Raw genomic sequence first — 19,687 nt, 5'->3', positions numbered from 1 at the left:
TAGTATTTTAAATTAATTTTCAATAAAATAGCAGTTAATCTTATTTTAAAAAATATATTTTATAATTCTTTTGATAAAATTTACACTAATAATAAACCCATTAATATAATAAATCTTTTACTATAAGAACAGTTTGTTGATAGGGATTGGCTAAAATCAATTCCTGTTTTGGAGCCCGGAATTAAAAAAGGTGTTAGTTCAAATCATGTGTAACATTAATTATTAATAATCGGGAATGAGTTTGACGCATTATCATCCAATAATATATAATGATTCCCATATACAAGAAAAAATAAGATGTTGCCACGTATTTAATTATCGCGATTTACCGTTTTTGAGCTTGGAACTCGGTCGTTTGGTAGCCCACAACTCTACTGAACTTTTTGAATTTTTTCAAACATGAAATTATCATTTTTGACTATTCTCTTATTGCTTATCGTTAGTTGTTTTGCAAGTGAAAACAACGTTTTAGACTTAACGCCGACTAATTTCGATCAACTAGTTGGTAAAGATAAATTTGCACTAGTGGAATTTTTTGCTCCATGGTGTGGTCACTGTAAGAAGTTGGCACCCGTAAGTTAATGAACGTATTGAAACAGCTAATTTAGTTTTCCCGACTCTAATCCTTTGAGCCTTTAGGTTTATGAACAACTTGCCGATTCATTTTCACATGCCAAAGATCAAGTAATCATCGCAAAGGTTGACGCAGGTAATGTAATGTTGTTATGCTATTCTTCTAATTTTAAGTCTAATGCTAATATTATTTCTCTGTCTAGATAATCACAAGGATTTAGGAAATCGTTTTGGAGTTGGTGGATACCCTACTTTGAAATGGTTCAATAAAGGTGTAATAGATAATCCTGATGAATATGATAAAGGACGCGATTTAGAAAGTTTAATTTCTTTTGTTGAAGAAAAAACCGGTAATTTATTTGATATTTGTTTTGTAGTATTTACGAAAAAAAATATTTTTTTACGTAATATTTGATATAATTAGGCGTGAGATCTAGAGTTAAGAAACCCACTTCTTCGGTCACGGAACTTACTTCCAGGAATTTTGATGAAATTGCCTTGGATCCTAAGAAGAATGCATTGGTATTTTGCCGAATTGTTTAGGTTTACATTTGTTATGTTAAATTTTAAGATATTGAACGCGCATTTTTATATTATTTAAGGTCGAATTTTATGCTCCTTGGTGTGGGCATTGTAAAAATCTTGGTAAGAAATTTTGAATCCTATAATGTGATGCTATTAATATATAATAGCCTAATAAAATTTATCAACAGCTCCAACTTACGAGAAGGTCGCTCAAGATTATGCTCAAGAATCTGATGTATGTAATAGTAATACTATGATTTTTAACGTAATTACGCGTTTTTAATATATTATTGAGAAAATTCACAAGTTCCCTCCCACTTCAATAATTAATTAGTGTATCGTTGCCAATATGGATGCTACAAAAAATGAACCTGTCGCTAAAAGGTATGATGTTCGTGGATTTCCGACGATTAAATTTTTCCCAAAAGGAGAAAATAAAACAACGATTGATTATCAAGGTGGAAGAACAGAACAAGATTTTATTGATTTCTTGAACAAAAATTGTGGAACGCATCGTCTTGTTGGTGGAGGATTATCTGAAGAGGTAATAATTGTAAAAGTTTGGTTTATAAGATCTATTATGAGAGTTATTTAAGTCTGATTTGTTTTATTGTATATATAGGCTGGTAGAGTACCTGAATTAGATGCCTTGGCAGTCAAATTTACGAATGCAATCACTCAGAAAGAGATTGATCTAGTTATCACAGAAACAAAAGACGCTGCGGAAAAATCGGATTCAAAGTTCGTAAATTTTTTTTTTGTATTCAATATTATAATTATCACTAACATTTTTAAAAAATTTATTAGGTTTGCTTTATATTATGTTAAAGTTATGGAAAAAATTAAAGATAAGAATAATTATGTTGATAATGAAATTGCTAGGTTAGATAAAATCATTAAATCTGGTACAATTTCAGCCAGTAAAATCGATGATTTCACAATCAGAAAAAATATATTGACAAATTTCCATAAAAATAAAGTAATAACCCATCAGGATTTGTAATGTATATTATAGAATTTATTTAATCTAATTATTTATTTTAGATCTTTATTTATTTGGTATTATAAAATCTATGATAGTAATGTAACAAAACAGATGATGATGTGGTGTTATATATTTATATTTTTTAATTTAAAATTTTATATAATAAAAAATATATTTAATTCATTAATCTTTTGAGTAGGTTGTCAAAGAGTTTGTAATCTAATATTTTTTATATGGTTTGTTTATTTTCTAAAATTGTAGATGCTCCAGTGCAATCAAAAATTCTTATGCAGATTAGTCGAGTTGAAAGAAATGTTTTTATTAAAAAAAAAATGGAATAAAAATAAACATGAAAATATTTTTTTTTTTTTCTTCCTAACTAAATAACATTCTAGCTAAACTAACTCATAAATTAGTAGAATTGTTAGAATTGTTAGAATTGTTCGAATCTTTCGAATCGTTTAAAGTATTTTGAACTTGTGACGTATGCCATCCTCGTGATGCATTCCCTCCAAATACAACTCCGACATCGTCATCGTCACTATCCATAGTATCAAGAATTTCTATATTTTCTCTACTGGTTGTTTCTAAACCATTTTCGATTGATGACGATGGTACTAAAGAACTCATGGGCAAAGTTTGATTTGTTCCACTAACTACCATTAAATGTTTATTTTTCCCATTGTCCATACGTAACTTATTATTATTCGGCGAATCAGATTCAATGTTTTTATCTTGTACAACTACATTTTCAACTTCGTTAGAATCCTCATTTGGATTATAAATCCAACTTTTACTTAATGAACTATGTGAATTGTTTGAACGTCTTTTCATTGCAAGTTGTCTCGGTAAATTATGCTCAGCTTTATCCCACTGTTGTGAATTCGTTGCAATAGTTGAACGAGATGATGACGATGATAACGAAGGACTATCTTCTTCAACATAATTCTCTATATCCTTATATCTTTGACGTGAATATATTTCAGGAAAACTAGATCCATAAAGACTGTGACGTTGGTGAGCAACTTGCAATGTTTGATTTTTATCAGGTGGATAAATATTAATTGGAGAAGGTGGTGTTGTCGTTGGATAATTACGGGTCATAAGAGGTGAACTGAGAGGTGAACTGACAGGTGAACCTAATAAAAGGTGTTGATAATGTAAAGCCTAAAGAAAATCAATAAACCTATTTCCCATTACGAAATAATTACCTATAGGTGATGGTGAATCTGATATGGATTTGGAACGTTTACGGAGACTTCCTTTGGTAAGATTGCCGAGTGATAATGAAATCTTACGAATTTTCTTTTTTAATCGTTCCTAAAATAAGGAAGAATAGAATGTAAATATTTAAATATATTTTACGGAATAATTATCGTAACTTGCCTTTAAGGTGTAGGCACTTTTGACTTCTTCTTCGGTCACTGTTACAGCCTTATATTTCTTTGGATCTGTTTCTTCACGCCATTTTTCTGGATTTGTTAAATCCGCGATGACCCACGGGTGTTTCTAAAAAAAAAAATGAGCCGAATTTTTAAATGATATTTCTAACAACAAAAATTTTACCTTGACTTCTTCCAAAGTGATTCGTTTATTTGGATCCTTTTCTAATAATTTCGTAAACAAATCTCTTAAATCATCCGTTATCGGTATATCATTAGGAAATTCTAGAGGTTGTTTTGGTATAACATTGAAAAATAACTCGAATTCTGTGTCGGCTATAAAAGGACATTGACCAAAAACAAAGCAATAAAGAGTCACGCCAAGTGCCCATATATCAATTGCTTTTGTAATAGGAGGTCGTTGTGCTCGCAAATTGACACTACTATCCGACTTTGATTTTGATTCAGAAGAGGTTGTCGCATTTTCTGAAATAATCGAAGCAGGAGATATATCTCTTGTTATGTCACCTTAAAATGAGTGTAAATCAATATTAATAAGTCCTAATTATATGATGCCATCTTTTTTTTTATTTACCAGGAAAACATAATTCTGGCGCAAAAAAAGCTGGGCTACCAGCGGTCTTTGTTAAATCTGTATCATCAGTGTTTATCTGATTTTTCCCTTGTGAAGATAATGTTCTTTGACTAAAATGTGATACACCAAAATCGGAAATTTTAACTACTTGATCGCCTGTAAGCAATAAATTGGCCGGTTTTATATCGCGATGTATAATTCCTTGATGATGAACTATATAATAAATATTAATTAATTAAGATATAATTTATGTTTGATTACATAATACAAATAAATAAACATAAATATTTTCACTCACGATATTCCAAACCAACCACAACATCCCTAAAAATTCGCCTTGCCTTATCAATACTCATAACAGGTTGATCATTTTCATTTTTCCATTGTATTTCTCCACCTTCCATATATTCAATTACTAAAATAAAATAACAAAGATCCAATTGAATAAACAAAATACGATTAAATAAAATTAAAAAAAATTTAAGCTACTAAAATAAAAATTTTTATTATTAAATACTTATAAATAAGGTTACAATAAAAAAAACCCAAAAGCTTACTACAAACCCCATCTCTATCTTGCTAGTGTTCAATCCAACATACCCATATAAATCTTTCTACTAGCCGGATTATCAATAACTTCTTTTAATCTTACAACATGTGGATGGATGCATTTTTTCATTATCGCAATTTCTTTTCTAATTTTTTGTTCATTTGTAAGATCATTGTTACGTTGTCCCAAACGACGGCGTGTAGCACGGTCAACAACTTTTATAGCCTTTATATTTATAATATTGTTAAATTAATTAGTCTTATTTTTATTAGATATAATTACAATATATTAATGTATTTTCAATATTAAAAAAGGGATACACTTACAAACAATTCACCTGTTTCCATGTCCTTTCCTAATTTAACTTTACCGTGCACTCCTCGGCCCAATTCTCTAATTAGCATATATTTGTTGATCATCTTATTTCCTGTGCTAGGGTCATAGTCCTTGCACACAGTATTTGTCTCCTTCACTTCTATAGAAGGGACACTGTGATGACGGTAGGACATTTTATCTTTTTTACTTTGATCGATGGCATGAGAAACAAGTTGCTGTGAAGATTGACGATTATGATTAGAAGACGAACTAAAAAACGAAAATATGGATTTAGAGGTTGTAGGTGACGAAACTGAATTGTTATTATTGACTTTGGAAGATGTTGAGGCAGTCGATAAAGTAGATTCAGACATTTGTTCACAAAAGATGCTAACGACCAAGAAACTTTTGAATTTTATTAATGATCGACGGGATGCATTTTGCTTAACCTCTCATCTTATCTTACTAACAAATATTAGGATATACCAAATTTAGATGATGCTCGTGAATTTTTTTGTTTTTGCAAATGATGTTAAAACGGGTCATCCTAGAATTAGAAAAGTGCTCGGAAAAAAAAGTAAGCCGGAAAAAAGAAATGAACTCGGATCAAAAGATGTTCAGAAAATTAGAAATTCCTGATAAGTTATGGTTGTCTATCAACTAATGATTATCTTTTTTCCATATCAGATATTAGTAATCGAGTTCTTTAAATTTCTTAATTCTAGCTAAAAATGTATTACCCGATTGATAAAATTTATATCGGTTTCTTTTTTATTTAAATTATCAATGGAAAAGTAACATTAGTAACGAGTAGAATACAGGACTTAATAAAAGCATTTCTCAAGAATGGTTATCTATAGAAAACAAAATATCTTGGTTATATTTTGAATTAACAAAAATTTATTTACATAAATTATAAAATAAACTCTTGTAAAAAAGCTGCTACTGAATTGAATAGTTTAGGAGGATCAGGAGAATGTATTACAATAAAAAGAATGTGAGGAAATAGCCAATAAAATTGGTTAGAGTGAAAATGATAAATTGGATTAAAAATAATTCTGGGGGTTTCCACCTGAAAATGCAGATAAAAAGTTTAGATTAAATATTATTGGTGTTTATTTTGTTGGTCAAACTGGAACAAAAAATAAACTTTTCTTAAGGTTACAACTTACAAGCTCCAAATTAATTAATTGCTCACCTTTTCTTAAGCAAGAAAGGTGTTATTGGAGGTCTTGAGGGTCTTATTAAACGGGTAGTCTGTAGCACATTCTCTTGCAAGGAATTTGATAGTTTATCTCACGTAATTTTTATTTGTAAAAAAAAATTCCTTGAAAAAGGTAGTCCAAGTGGCGCAAATGTTAATGTATCAAAATTCAGTAGGCAGACTTTTTTTTTTGAATGTTAAACCGCATTAATTCGTCATCCAGTAATTTTAGAAGACGATCATAGGATTCGTCATGATGGATGAGACGCATCGAATAGTAGTATTTCATGTCTCTACCTCGATAAATAATGAAAAGTCTTTAAACTTAAAAATACCAATAACTTTTCATCTAATGAAGATACACAAAATACCACCATTCGATGCGTCTCATTATGACAAATCCAATGAGCTTTTGCGATGTAACATCTCGACATTTTGCATACTAAAAGTGATTACCGAATTGGACGCAAAAATATCAAAGCTTTACATCGTCTATCGATCGTAGAGGGAAAGCTCATTGGATTACGCATCGAATGATGGTATTTTCATGTCTCTAGCCTCAATAGATGAGCAATTTTTAGGTTAAAGACTTTTTTGAAAACAACTCGTTACTATATCTCGTCATGACATGCAGTAAACATTCGAAAAAAAAAGTCTGCCCGTGACTTTTGATAACCTATTGTAATGGTCATCGGGTCGGGAACACAAATGACTACTGTATATATGTTTATTTATTTTCTCAGGATGTAAATCCGATGTTGTTGATATCTCGCCTAACTTGAGTATTAAAATTGGTAGTAAGAATTGGGCGAATCTAGTTTTTTATGAACTTTAGGCATATTTAACCGGAATATCAGGTCAAATTAGGTTAACAATGACTTTCATAATAAGTTAAGAATCATTTTCTACAATAAGAAACTTTTGTTTATTATATAATTCGATATACCAAAAAAAGTTTTTTTTATAAATTGTATGCTGTTAATAATAAATTAAAAAAAATATTAAGTGTTCTTTTTTTACATTATATTTAGACATTTTGTTGTTCATATTAAATATTAAAATGTTTGAAAAAATATTTATACTGTATTATAAGATATTTAATACTAATAAAATCTCATTTTCACCTAACTCTATGTGCAATAAATATATATGATAAATGTATTTATAAATGTATTAATCTTAACCCAAAAGTTCATTATTATTATAATTATCTGGTTGACTTCGAGGTTTTGGACCTGCCAATACCCACAGGTATTACACCACCAAAACTTCTACTTTTAGAAGGTCTATTAGTAGTGCTATTAGTTCCATTGGAAAGAACAGGTGAAGTTACTAATGGTGTATTACCATTGGGAATACTATTTGATGGTGGTGGAGTATTAATTTTTGTTATTTTGTCTTCGACCATTTTAACCAATAAATCAGAATATTTTTCTAATAAATTTTGTGTATTATCTTCAGATAATTGTTCTTGTTGTTTATTTGAATCATTACTTAAATTATTAGTATTATTGATTGGAGGCGAATATTGAACCCCATGTGTCGTTAATGCTGTCGTATAAGAAACGTTTGATTCTACATCACCTTCATCATCATGATCAATATTATTACTGTTAATTGGCTCAACAATTTCTGGTACTTTAGGTTGTTGCTTATTATCCTCTATACCAATACATTTTTGAATATCTTCCATCATTCCTTTCAAACTTTCAGAAAGTAATTTGGTGATACTTTCATTCTTTTTATTAGATGACGCTTTATTGTATGTTGTAAGTACTTTCTCTAACAAATCAGTCAACATTATCACATCCTTCATTATACCATCTTCATTATCTGATGTCAGTGTATTACTTGTACTATGACGAGTAATTGCTTCTATTAATAAAAACGAAGTTTTTAGTTATATTATTCTACAAACAATAAATTGAGCAGAAACAAAAATATTATTATTACCATCAGTATCAGAATCATTATCGGCAACTTTATCATCAACAGTAATGCCGAGACCATAACCTTTTTCAATGATTTTTTTGGATCCATCTTCGATAATTATACTTTTACTTTTATCTTGTTCCACTTGTTCCACTTGTTCCACTTTATCGTGTTTAGCAAGTGTCGAGGGAGAAGTCGGTAACGTCTTTTTATCAGTGTTATTATCAGTAATAATAGGTGATGATGGTTGCTGTTGCTCGTCTTCAACGTTAGCTTCACGTTCTTTACTAATTATTTCATTAGCTTTTCCCTGTAAAATTTCTAAAGCTTTTTCAATTTTATCTTCATTTTCTCCATTAAAATCATCATTCCCATCAGGATTACCCATTATTTTAGTTAATGCTTCCACTAAACTATTTCTTCCACCATTCGCAGTTATATGACTCCCAGAATAAAATTTCGTTGTAAAACTTTGACGTTTTTTTGACATTGCATCACTTGCTTTTTGATCATAATTTTCTTCAGAATTTTGATCATGTATATTCTCACCAAAACAACCTTTTACAGGAGTTTGTAAATATATTTCCAACTTCTTGGCATTATCTTCTCCACTATCTACATCCTCCTCTTCTTCATTTTCTTCTTGTTCTCCTTCATAGCTAATTTCGATTTCGATGTCTTTATCGCTTCCTGAAGGCGATTTTGCTCTATCGTCTAATTCAACAACTTTAATACTTCCAACGAAACTACCTCTACGGCGATTTCTATTAGAAGAATTACCTTCGTCATCGACAGTTTCATCAAATTCCTCTTCTCCTTGCGACTCAATATAAATTGTTTCGGTATCTTCATTATCATCATTCGACGAATTTTCCCCTGCATTCGGTGAAGAAATATCATCATCATCATCATCATCACCAAAATCGTCTTCAATCGTAGGCCGAGGTCGATTAGATGATAAAGGCGGTGATAGAGTTAATGATTCATCCATATCAGAAAATGAGCTAAATTCATTATCATTCGTATCATTTGAATTGACTCTCAACATAGATTTAGTTGAATCTTGACGTAATTTACTTCGTGACTTGACTTTAGGAATTGATTTACCAGGTATAGCGGGTAGTTTCTTTTCAAAATTAATTGGACTACGAACAGGAAATCCATTATCTGACGTGATGTTTGCAGTCATGTTTTCTGCCGAATCTTTAGGTTTCTCTCTCTCTTCCTCTTTATCTTTAGAGCTCTTCTTTTTAGCCCAACTTAGTAATTTCCATGACTCTCTTTTTGCGTGATTTGGTGATGATGGTGGTGTAGATATTACATCAGCTATAGAAACTACAGGTCGGGACGGTGAAGAAGGTGAAGAAGGTTGGGGCAAACGACTATTTGAAAACTCAGATGATCTAGGAGATGTCGGAGAAAATTCTGATACAGGTCTTGGAGAAGGTGTAACTTGTGCAGATTTAAATTGTTCTGTGTTATCATTAGAAAATGATGCGGGTCTTCTTGGCTTTTTCAAAGATTCCTCGGACCGAAGATCTGCGGGTGTAAGAGATCCGAGAGATTTTTTTGCTTTTAAAGGTGCTCTTCGTACTGTAAATTCTGGTTCTTGACCATCACTCGCTTGAAGATCCATCATAAGTGATTGTGGTTTCTGAGCTGGCATAGTCATTCTTGGTTGAGATGATGGTGGAGTTTGTGTTGGTGAGAGGTGAGGTGAGATTTTTTCCATCGATTGACCTACTCCACTTCTATCCAAAAATTTTTGTCTCATTTTAGTTACTAATTCATCAGAAACTTTCCATACAAAAATACATCCATCTGCCGATGTTGATATTACACGTTCACAATCTGGTGTAAATTTAACTCCTGTAATTAATTCTGAATGTCCCAACACTTTACCCAATATATTACCATTTGAAAAATCAAAGAGTCTAATACTCTTGTCAGAGCCACCAGTAACTGCATGTACACCTCCAGGATCCAAAGAAATCTTAATAAGACTTCCTTCTTGAGCGTTGACTTCTTCGGGTGTATCAGATTTATAAGAACGAACATTCTTTCCTGTATCAATATGAAACACATTTAATCGACGTTCGCCAGATACAGTAGAAATATATTTGTTTGTTATATCAATATCCATGTCAAACACTGTAGATCTTCCTGATATATTATGATACGTCACATAACAAGGAAACCCGCCATTCTAATAAAAAAAAATAATAATAATTTTTTTAAATAAATATTTGATATTGGATTGCATAAAGCAATTTTTTTTTCGTTATTAATCATACATTTTGTCGGCTTCTGAATATAATACTTTTATCGGCACCGCAACTAATCAATCTTCCGCCATCATTAGTAAACTTTATGGCGGTTATTGAAGAAGAATGATCATCCAATGTTTGTATTAATCGGAAATTATTTTTAATATCAAAAACGTGCAATATTCTGTCTCGACTCGCGGTGGCAATTAAATACGGCGAATCTAATAAAAAATAATTGTTACTACAATATTATGTCGTAAATTTATTTCTCTTTTGTTTTCACTTACCAGGCAAACTTCCATTGGTAAATTCAATAGTTAAAATTTCTGCATCGTGTGCTTCTTGATAAGTTATTTCTTTAAAGGTGTCAAGGTCATGCACTCTAAAAATTATGAAAATCATTTTAAGCGATTCTATAAAGAAATATATAAACACAAAAATTAAATTTTAAATACCTTAAATTTCCTCCTCGATCTCCAGATGCCATGAATTTACCATCTGGACTAATTCTCAAAGTACGAATGCCAGCCTCAACTGGCGCAACAGAATTTCCCGTATTATTATCCGATGATTCTAAAATATTTAATTATTAATACGAATGTATAAAAGTACAAATAATAATTCTTATATAAAAAAAGATTAATATAATACCATTCTCGTCATTTTTAGCGGCAACAACAGCACCAGATTTGTAAGTTCCGTCGGGATCAACATAAACGATCTTAATACATTCTTTGCTATAAATATTCCTTTTAATATTACTAGATCCAGGTTCATTTCCACCGGCAGAAATAGGATTATTATCGAAATTCCAAAATCTAATTGTGCTATCAGCAGAGTACGTTACGAACGTATTTTCAGGAAATGAAGTAGTAGTGGCTGTGGAATTACGACTTGGAATCATCTGAAGAAATGACAAAGAATTTGTTTCAATTACTATCTTTAAAAATAATGCATGTATCGGCGGCATACATTATACGCATTTTGCGTAAAATTATAAAATACCATTTCTATGATATACTCTTTGCGATAAATTATTTATGAAGAAATTCTTACCTCTACACCCCATATTGTATCACAATGGTAAAGAAAACTTCGATATTTTCCTATCTTCTTTATGTCTTTGATATCCCATATGAAAAAACTATGATCGCTATATATACATGAGAGTTTACCGGTTTCGGCGTCCAACTTAACTGAAACTGTATCAGGATATATTTCATTTGGATCACCAGAACCATTATATGTGGTTCCAGTTTGTAAAGTTAAATCAACTCCTAGTGGATGTGGTTTCGGTAAAGTGCCTATATACTTTAACGTTACCGGTTCAAATAACCTGTGATCAGGTTAAACATAAGTTCTAAAATAAGTTCATATGAAATAGAAATAATTTTTTTTTTTTTCTAATATTTACCTTACAATTCCGTTTGTACATGCACACACAATATATTGTTCGCTAACGGCAATCGACAAGGCGCCTTTGACCTACTTTATCAAAAATTTTAATTTACTTAGAATATTGTGCATAAAAAAAAAAATATTATTACTTTCTTCGTAAATTAAATTTTCACAGACCTTCAAATCAACCCATTTATCCATTAACCTGGCCTCCGTAAACATGCATAATAATCCATTGGAGGTAACAAAATATGTGTGGTCTGATTTTTGACAACAAACTGCATCAACAAAATTGTTTTCTCTTAAATCTCCCAATATACCAGAACGTCCATCCAAAACTTGAGCAGAGTTTTGTATGGATTGACCCTAATAAATTTTTTAAACCCAATATTTTTCTAAACAATACTATTATTTTACAAGAGTTTTTTATTACAAGCTAAAATTACTCACGGCTGGTTTCTTTGGTAGATTACCATTTGGATCAAAATACCAAAATTTCACGTGTCTTAGACCAGCCGTCACGAAAAACGATCCGTTACGACTGAAAGCCAAAGTGTGAACTTTTGTAGTGATTTTATTACATGCGACTTTTGCGCCCGTTTTCCAATTCCACACATTTAAATATCCATCATGCTAAAAATATAACACCAAGAAAGTCAATAAATTTATGCATTAAATGTCCTGTTTGTGATTTGATGTGATTTATGTTGTTCAACTACCTGAAAACCCAATGATACGATATATTTCATATTCGGTGAGAAAAGAAGTGCTAGTACTCCATACTTGTGTCCTTTTAGTTCATTTATAAGTGTTCTTGATTGAACTTCCCATATTAAGATACGCGGTTGATGGCCGGTCTAAATAATAATAAAAATATGTTAGATTCGTGTAACAATGTAGATCATGCGGTGCAATGTTCGTCTGACGCATATTATTTTAACACGATACAATACCTCACCAACAGCCAAGAAATTACCATCAGGAGAAAATGCCACGCAAGATATTGGTTTTGCTTTATTACTAACAGGGGTTTTCTTTGAAGAACTACTAGCATTATTTGAACTAGCTACAGAAGGGTCTATTAAACCCAAAGAGCCTAATGGATTTATGGTAACATCTCCAGCAATCGTATGACGATTTGGGAAAGCATTCGACCACGAAGCAGAATTTGCTTGATTTGAAAGGGGTGATGGAGAAGCGGTTGATGATGCATGTAAGAAACCTACTTGCTTATTTTTTTTATGATTATATAATACCACAACAGAACCAGCTGCATAGGCTACGAGATCTAATGAAGGGGCTGTTGCCATTGAAGTTGGTTTTGATGCTGTTAACCCAAGAATTCTTTCTAATTCAATCTATAATGTTAAAAACATATAATTTGTTAATTTTTATAATCTCTCAAAATAAGATCAGCATAACATTAATAAAATATTTATCACAAAAAAGTAATTTTTTAATTTTATTATGTTTGACCTATAAATAATTATAGAAATATAACTTAGAATATTATTAAGATACTAACAGCAGGAGCAGCATTTTCGCCTTTCTTTTTACGTCTCAGACGATTATTTTGAGGATAAGAAGCAACAGTAAGTGGTCTTGAAGATCTCGGGGCAAACATATTTTATAAAAATTGTACTCAAAGAACTAAATTACACGGCGGTAATAAAAGTTTCAAGAATAGTTTTTTTATATAAAAATCTGTTAAAAACTCGGAGTTATAGTAAGAGGATATATTTACTACTTTTATATTAGTGTTGAGTGATAGAATGACGAAATATTTATTTTTCAATTTAAAAAAACCAAAAAAGTTTTGTATTAAGTATGAATTGGTTGTTCTTTCTAGACTTTTATATTAAAGTCCGTATTTTTCTTTTTTTTAAAAAAGGGAGTTTCTTTAAGTTAAATATTATTCGTTATGTAATAATATTAATTTCGTTTTGGATATATTGGGTTAATTTTAAATTTTTTTCGTTAGCGCGACGCGAAGAATGTGAAACAGAATAGGAAGTTCCAAAGATTTGAAACAAAGAAAATAGTTCAATTTTACTATAAAAAGCACTCCCAAATAAAAAAGAAATCGAAAAAAGGTAATATAATCTCTCTTTAGAAGTAATGTAATGTTTAAGGAAGATATATACAAAGAAAAAAAATTTTTTTTCCCTTTTTTTTTTTTTTTGAGGTGATATATATATATATATTGATATAATATATATATCAAAGAGAGTGGCGGAAAATTGTGAGAGTTGGGGATTCTTTTTTGGGAAGTAAGATATAGGTAGCTCGATTTCTTTAAATGGGAAGTCTCGCAAAAAAAAAGTTTCGTTTAGAAAGCAGACAAATTCGGTATATACTATATATATATATGGTATAAAAAATCATTAGTTAAGGAGGATCACTTGATTGAACTTGAAGTTAAATAAGGAAATTAGAGGGGATCAAAAACTTAAATATAGAAGCAGTGTATGGTGATACAACATCTCGATGATGACAATAGCGATGTTGAGTTTAATTTTAATAATGTGATCAAAACAAATAATTTTTATTTCTTTTGTTTGTACCAATTGTCATTAATTCACACTTTAATGAAATATACCAATCAAAATTTATTTATTATTTTACATGCAAATTATGATTAACCTTACAATGTTCGGTTATAATTATCATTTTTCATCATACTTTATATCGTTAAAAAAATAATGTTGAGAACCAATCAATAATCTGAATTATCTAATTTATCCAAATGGGCTTAAATGCTAAATCGTAAAATATGACGTTTATTGTTTTATATTTTTTTACATCGCAACTAACCTCTTAATATCAAAAAAAAATTGCGCGTAACGCTATAATTTACAGATTTGCAGATAATAAACCCGTAAAAGATATATGAAATATATTGATGAGCTTTTAATTTTTTTTAAAATACAGTTAGAACAAGTTTATAAGCAGGTTTTTTTTAATATTATGCTATGATCAATGTTACATAATGCAATGTATAGCATGATGACTATTGTTCATTGCGTAATTATAGATTAGTCTGAAACTTTAGTTCTCCAAGATTTCATGTTAAATAGATCCTCTTTTGGTTCTTTTGAAGGTTTATACTGGTCGTCTCTTTGCCTTTATAGTTAGTGTTGGTTTTACCATAATATCAAAAGTTGTAAAAACTCTCGAATTTTTCTCTTTCAACAGAATACATATCAAGTCAATATTTTAGCTCTTTGCTTGTTGCATTGAGATTTGAGAGGCTTTTTTAAAATATATATATATATATATATATTCATCGTTAAAAAAGAACTGAAATAGTCAATTATGTTTGAATTTACTGTGTAATGTTTGAAATTTCATCATTGTTATGATCTTCACTTTTGAATATTAATCTGTTTCACAAACCCTGATCATCATAGGATTTATAATGGTCTCATTGGAACCATAAACGTCCAAATGGTCCGCTTGTATCAAAATTATGGAATCACATGAAAGCAAGGAAATTGACAAATGTAACCACATAAATACATCAATATAGTTCCTTTTTTGTGATCAAGATAAAAAATTATAACTCATGTGACTACTAATTTCTTTTTCACGTGACCAAAGTTTTCTTTTTTCAAATTGCATAAATTGCATTCGATTTATATAAGGATTTAGCTATAATATAATCACTTTGCAAAGAAAACAATCACTATCACAAATAATTATTTTTGCAGGAATAAATGTTTTTTAATAAATTTTTAATTAGTAAATTGAAAAACAAATTGACAATCATATTTGTTGAATGCAGTACCAGCTATATCATCAAATTGTGCAGACACGCAAATTAAAATATCTAATTCACCATTTTCCCTTTCACTAATTTTATTGGCATTTTTCTTTTATCGTAATATCAGCTGTGATTGGAATACATTCTCCCGACCTATTCAATCCTGTAGCGGCTTTTTCACAAAAATAGAATTTTATTAGATTATTTCTAATTTTAAAACTTCGACAAACCATATTTTACCTTCTTCAAGAATTTTAGAGGAAATATAAAATTTTGCACCATTCTTAATAAATGATTTTGATGTCATTTTACCAAGTCCTGTACCTTCTCCTGTTACTAATACTTCAACTTTCAACTTTTGCCAACGCGCTTGTTTTTCTACTTATAACTTTGCCCTCGTTTGGCATCATTTGATTGTAATACTTTTGCTGCAAAGATACAAAAATCCACAAGCATCATCAAAATTTGATGTCTTATTCAATTTCTCCATTTCATTTAATTCAATTAGATGAAAAGAGAACCAAAATAAGTTAGATGTGCATCCTGATCGTTTAATAACCTAAATGTAAATGATTTATTTATATAAACAAAATGAATTCGTCAATTTACATCATGTTATTAAATGATAATTTGCTCAAATAAATTGCTTTTGAAATTGTTCTGAATATAAATCATCTCGGTATCATATCATTTCCGGAGCTTTCCTTAGCTTTATTGAGTAATTGTACGGTGAAAACTTATAGGTAATAGTTCCCCACGGGAATTGTAAATTTTGATCGCATATTATTATATATATATTGCTCCAAACATGTATCAGATATATTAAGAATGCGTCCAGCATTTTCTTTTCAAATTTGACTCTTTGCAATTACACGTAGTTTTAGGAAATTTGATGTCGATCCCGAATTTATATACTGTACTTGCCCCTTTTCAATTTATTCATACCACCTTTTTTTAGTAATAAATAGACAGGTTTAGTATTTGCTTTATCTCTAATTTTAAAAATTTGTGGAATAAACCTTTAAGGCTAGAATTCTCACAATAATTTAACTTCTTTTGCGCTAAACAATAAACAACTTGCGTCAGAAATATGATCTACAAATTTTTTTAAATATTGATCCGCATCGCATCCGAAAATTTTTTTCTTCTTTAATGTTTGAAAACAATGGGAGAAAATTTATTAGCACAAAATTTATTTTCACTTAAAGGAAAAGTAGCATTAGTAACGGGAGGAGGCACAGGACTTGGTAAATCGATTTCAAAAGCATTTGTCAAGAATGGTGCAAAAGTTTATATTGCCTCTAGGAAGCAAAAAAATCTTGAAGAAGGTATAATTTAGTTTATTTTTTAACATTATAAAATGATTTAATAAAATTCTATTTTTATGAAAAAGCCGCTGCTGAATTGAATAGTTTAGGAGGGCCAGGAAAATGTATCCCAATTACAGCTGATATTACTATAAAAGAAGAATGTGAAAAAATAGCCAATAAAATTAGTGAAAAGGAAAATGGCAAATTGGACATTTTAATAAATAATTCAGGTACGTCATGGCCAACTCCTTTAAAAGAAGTCCCTGAAAAGGTTTGGGATAAAGTTTATAGATTGAATGTCATAAGTGTATATTATATGACTATTGCGTAAGTAAAATAATAATAATTTTTAAAGATTGATAATTTGAATTTCATATAAATTTTAATTTGGTTATTTAGTTGTCTGCCTTTACTTGAGAAAGCAAGTAATGCACCAGAAAATCCTTCCAAAGTTATTATTATGGGTAGTATTGCTGGTATAATTGAAGGGGATTTTAGGAGTTTGGATAAAATGAAAATGAATAGAACCACTATGGTATATAATACTTCAAAAGCTGCAGCGCATTCTCTTGCAAGGAATTTAGCCGTTTATCTCACGTAATATTTTTAGTTTTTTTTCGTTAATTCTTTTGTTCTAAAAATTAAACTATCTTTTTTAATTAGTCCATGTGGTGTGAATGTTAATGTAATAGCCCCAGGAATAATTCCTTCACGAATGAACTTGAGTGTCCTTGATAGAAAACTTGCTATGGAGGAAATTCCACAAGGTTATTATTATTACATTAAATTCCATTTGCCTGAAATAAAAAAAATAATTTTAACGTGTGGCTAATGATCTTTAGGACGCCTTGGTAATGAAGAAGATATATCTGGTGCAGCCTTGTATCTTGCTTCTCGTGCTGGAGCTTGGGTAACTGGTACCACAATTAGAATCGATGGTGGAACTCTTTTATATGGTAAAGATGTGGGAAGAGAGTATGCTATTGCAAATAAATCTAAATTATAATTATACACGTGTCTGTCTTTTTTCTGAACTAAGAAAATCAATGATCAGTAAAAATATAGCAATGATACAAAATCGTTTATTTTAGAATATATTTTGGGGTTTGATCTTAATATAATTCTGTAATTTTTCAAATTTGTATTGACAATTGATATTGTAGTTCAATCTATTTATATTTTATTTCTTAAATTGTGAAAAAAATAAGGGTATTCATTTAAATTGTTTGAAATATTAAAAATTTTTGTGATAGCAATTAGTTCATTAGATTTATCTTTCGTATAATATAAAGATAACATATAAATTGTCATCATATTAAATGTGGTTTTTATTATAAATAAAAATTGAATAAATTATAATTAAATCTAATAATCTAATAAATTAAAATTAAGCAAATCATTATATGTATTCATTAATATTAAATTTCTTATTAATTAATTAAAACTTTAAATTTTTATATGAATGGATTATTAGTTTTTAATTAAGAAATTGAATTAAACTATTATAAAAATAAATTTAATTTTATATTATAATTTATATTAATTTTCTCAATAATCTGATAAGACTAGACTAAGGTAAATAGTTTTTTCTTTTCTTTTTGTTTTTTTAAACAATATATATTAATAAATTTGATTGAAAAAACTATATAACTGTTCAAAAATTATAAAAATTATTATAATATTCATATTTCAGTCAATTAAAAATCTTTGTTTAATTATATTTCTCCTTATCACTTTAACTTTACATACATATTATATTAAACAAACCTTTTAATTGGTCTAGTCTAATTAAAATTAAATATATTATAAAGAAAAGTTTATTTTATAATATATGCAATTTTGTTTAATTTAGATTATTTATTATTAAAAAATTCAGTATGTATAATAATTTATATATTTAAAATAAAGATAAACATTTTAACTATTTTAAAGAATATATTTATATTATTTTTTTTAAAAAAATAATTCTTATAAATTAATATTAAAATTTTAATATTAATAAAGTATATTATAAACTTTTTATAAATAAAATTTCAGTTTTACGTGATTTTTTTTTAATATATTGTAATATATTATAAACAAAAAATATTTTTTTTTATATAATAACAATAAAAAAATTTTAATTCAAAAAATCTTAAAAGTAAAATAAAATATTATAAATTACATTATTTGCTTAACTCTCCTTCTGATTTTTTTTTAATCTTTTCATTTTTATTATTTATATAAAATATAAAAATATAAAATAAAATAAAATATAAGAAATAAAAAAAAAGTATAGATTTAATAAAATAAATATATAATAAAATATCATAAATTATTATAAATTTTCAAAATACAAAATAATAAAATTATTTAGTAATCATTAATTTTTACTAATAAAATAATTTTTAAATTATTTATAATTAATATCATTACTATTACCAAATTATTACATTTAATTTGGTTAATTAGTATGCAATTATACAAAACTTTTAAAATTGAAATTTAGTAATAATCTATTATCTTCAAATTTAATAGAATCAATATTATTGAAATTTGAAATTATTTTACAAATATTTAGTTTTTATTTCATATTTTTAATTAATAAAATTACCATACTACATTGCACATATATAATACTCTAAGTATTATACAAAATACTTGATTTAAAAATTATATAGTACAGTGTGTGACAGCATAAGACATCCACTTTTTATTTGAGCAACCAAATTTTATTTCTTATATATATCACGTGACCATAATAAATCACATGATTTTATATTTTAAACTAATCAGAATTAAGCATCAATCATATAAAAAATCAATATTTGTTAAAATCGAATTAAGTATCGTTCTATGTGACTTAAATTTTTGTACAGCATATTCAGCTTGTTTAGCATCCAAACCTT

The 19,687-nt window shown here is 28.7% G+C and overlaps 4 protein-coding genes across 4 annotated transcripts; 2 read left to right on the top strand and 2 right to left on the bottom strand.

The window, feature by feature from the left end:
• The first annotated feature begins 313 nt into the window (after window positions 1-313).
• On the top strand, window positions 314-2,273 carry OCT59_005329 (uncharacterized protein). Its single transcript, XM_025321204.2, has 9 exons — window positions 314-573; window positions 640-709; window positions 777-923; window positions 998-1,095; window positions 1,176-1,218; window positions 1,287-1,333; window positions 1,433-1,642; window positions 1,721-1,839; window positions 1,906-2,273. The coding sequence occupies exons 1-9, from the start codon at window positions 400-402 to the stop codon at window positions 2,099-2,101; spliced, it is 1,104 nt and encodes a 367-aa protein (XP_025169503.1). The 5' UTR covers window positions 314-399; the 3' UTR covers window positions 2,102-2,273.
• A 106-nt stretch (window positions 2,274-2,379) lies between these two features.
• On the bottom strand, window positions 2,380-5,388 carry OCT59_005328 (uncharacterized protein). Its single transcript, XM_025321203.2, has 8 exons — window positions 4,937-5,388; window positions 4,661-4,835; window positions 4,359-4,475; window positions 4,061-4,273; window positions 3,650-3,993; window positions 3,470-3,592; window positions 3,295-3,403; window positions 2,380-3,222 (listed from the first exon to the last, which is right to left on the bottom strand). The coding sequence occupies exons 1-8, from the start codon at window positions 5,297-5,299 to the stop codon at window positions 2,489-2,491; spliced, it is 2,178 nt and encodes a 725-aa protein (XP_025169502.2). The 5' UTR covers window positions 5,300-5,388; the 3' UTR covers window positions 2,380-2,488.
• A 1,514-nt stretch (window positions 5,389-6,902) lies between these two features.
• Window positions 6,903-13,350, bottom strand: OCT59_005327 (uncharacterized protein; the record flags this gene model as incomplete). The annotated part of the gene is made up of 13 exons (XM_066138307.1): window positions 6,903-8,004; window positions 8,083-10,267; window positions 10,356-10,549; window positions 10,616-10,710; window positions 10,784-10,901; window positions 10,980-11,232; window positions 11,385-11,664; window positions 11,743-11,813; window positions 11,904-12,092; window positions 12,177-12,359; window positions 12,446-12,583; window positions 12,680-13,084; window positions 13,252-13,350. The coding sequence occupies 13 exons, from the start codon at window positions 13,348-13,350 to the stop codon at window positions 7,337-7,339; spliced, it is 4,878 nt and encodes a 1,625-aa protein (XP_065997458.1). The 3' UTR covers window positions 6,903-7,336.
• Window positions 13,351-16,654: 3,304 nt separating this feature from the next.
• On the top strand, window positions 16,655-18,116 carry OCT59_005326 (uncharacterized protein; the record flags this gene model as incomplete). The annotated part of the gene is made up of 5 exons (XM_066138306.1): window positions 16,655-16,817; window positions 16,883-17,126; window positions 17,199-17,396; window positions 17,463-17,566; window positions 17,642-18,116. The coding sequence occupies 5 exons, from the start codon at window positions 16,655-16,657 to the stop codon at window positions 17,803-17,805; spliced, it is 873 nt and encodes a 290-aa protein (XP_065997457.1). The 3' UTR covers window positions 17,806-18,116.
• Between the last annotated feature and the right edge of the window lie 1,571 nt (window positions 18,117-19,687).

This window comes from Rhizophagus irregularis, chromosome 13 (genome assembly GCF_026210795.1).
Source record: "Rhizophagus irregularis chromosome 13, complete sequence".
NCBI classification, from domain to species: domain Eukaryota; kingdom Fungi; phylum Glomeromycota; class Glomeromycetes; order Glomerales; family Glomeraceae; genus Rhizophagus; species Rhizophagus irregularis.
This window is presented reverse-complemented; position numbering and strand designations above follow the sequence as displayed.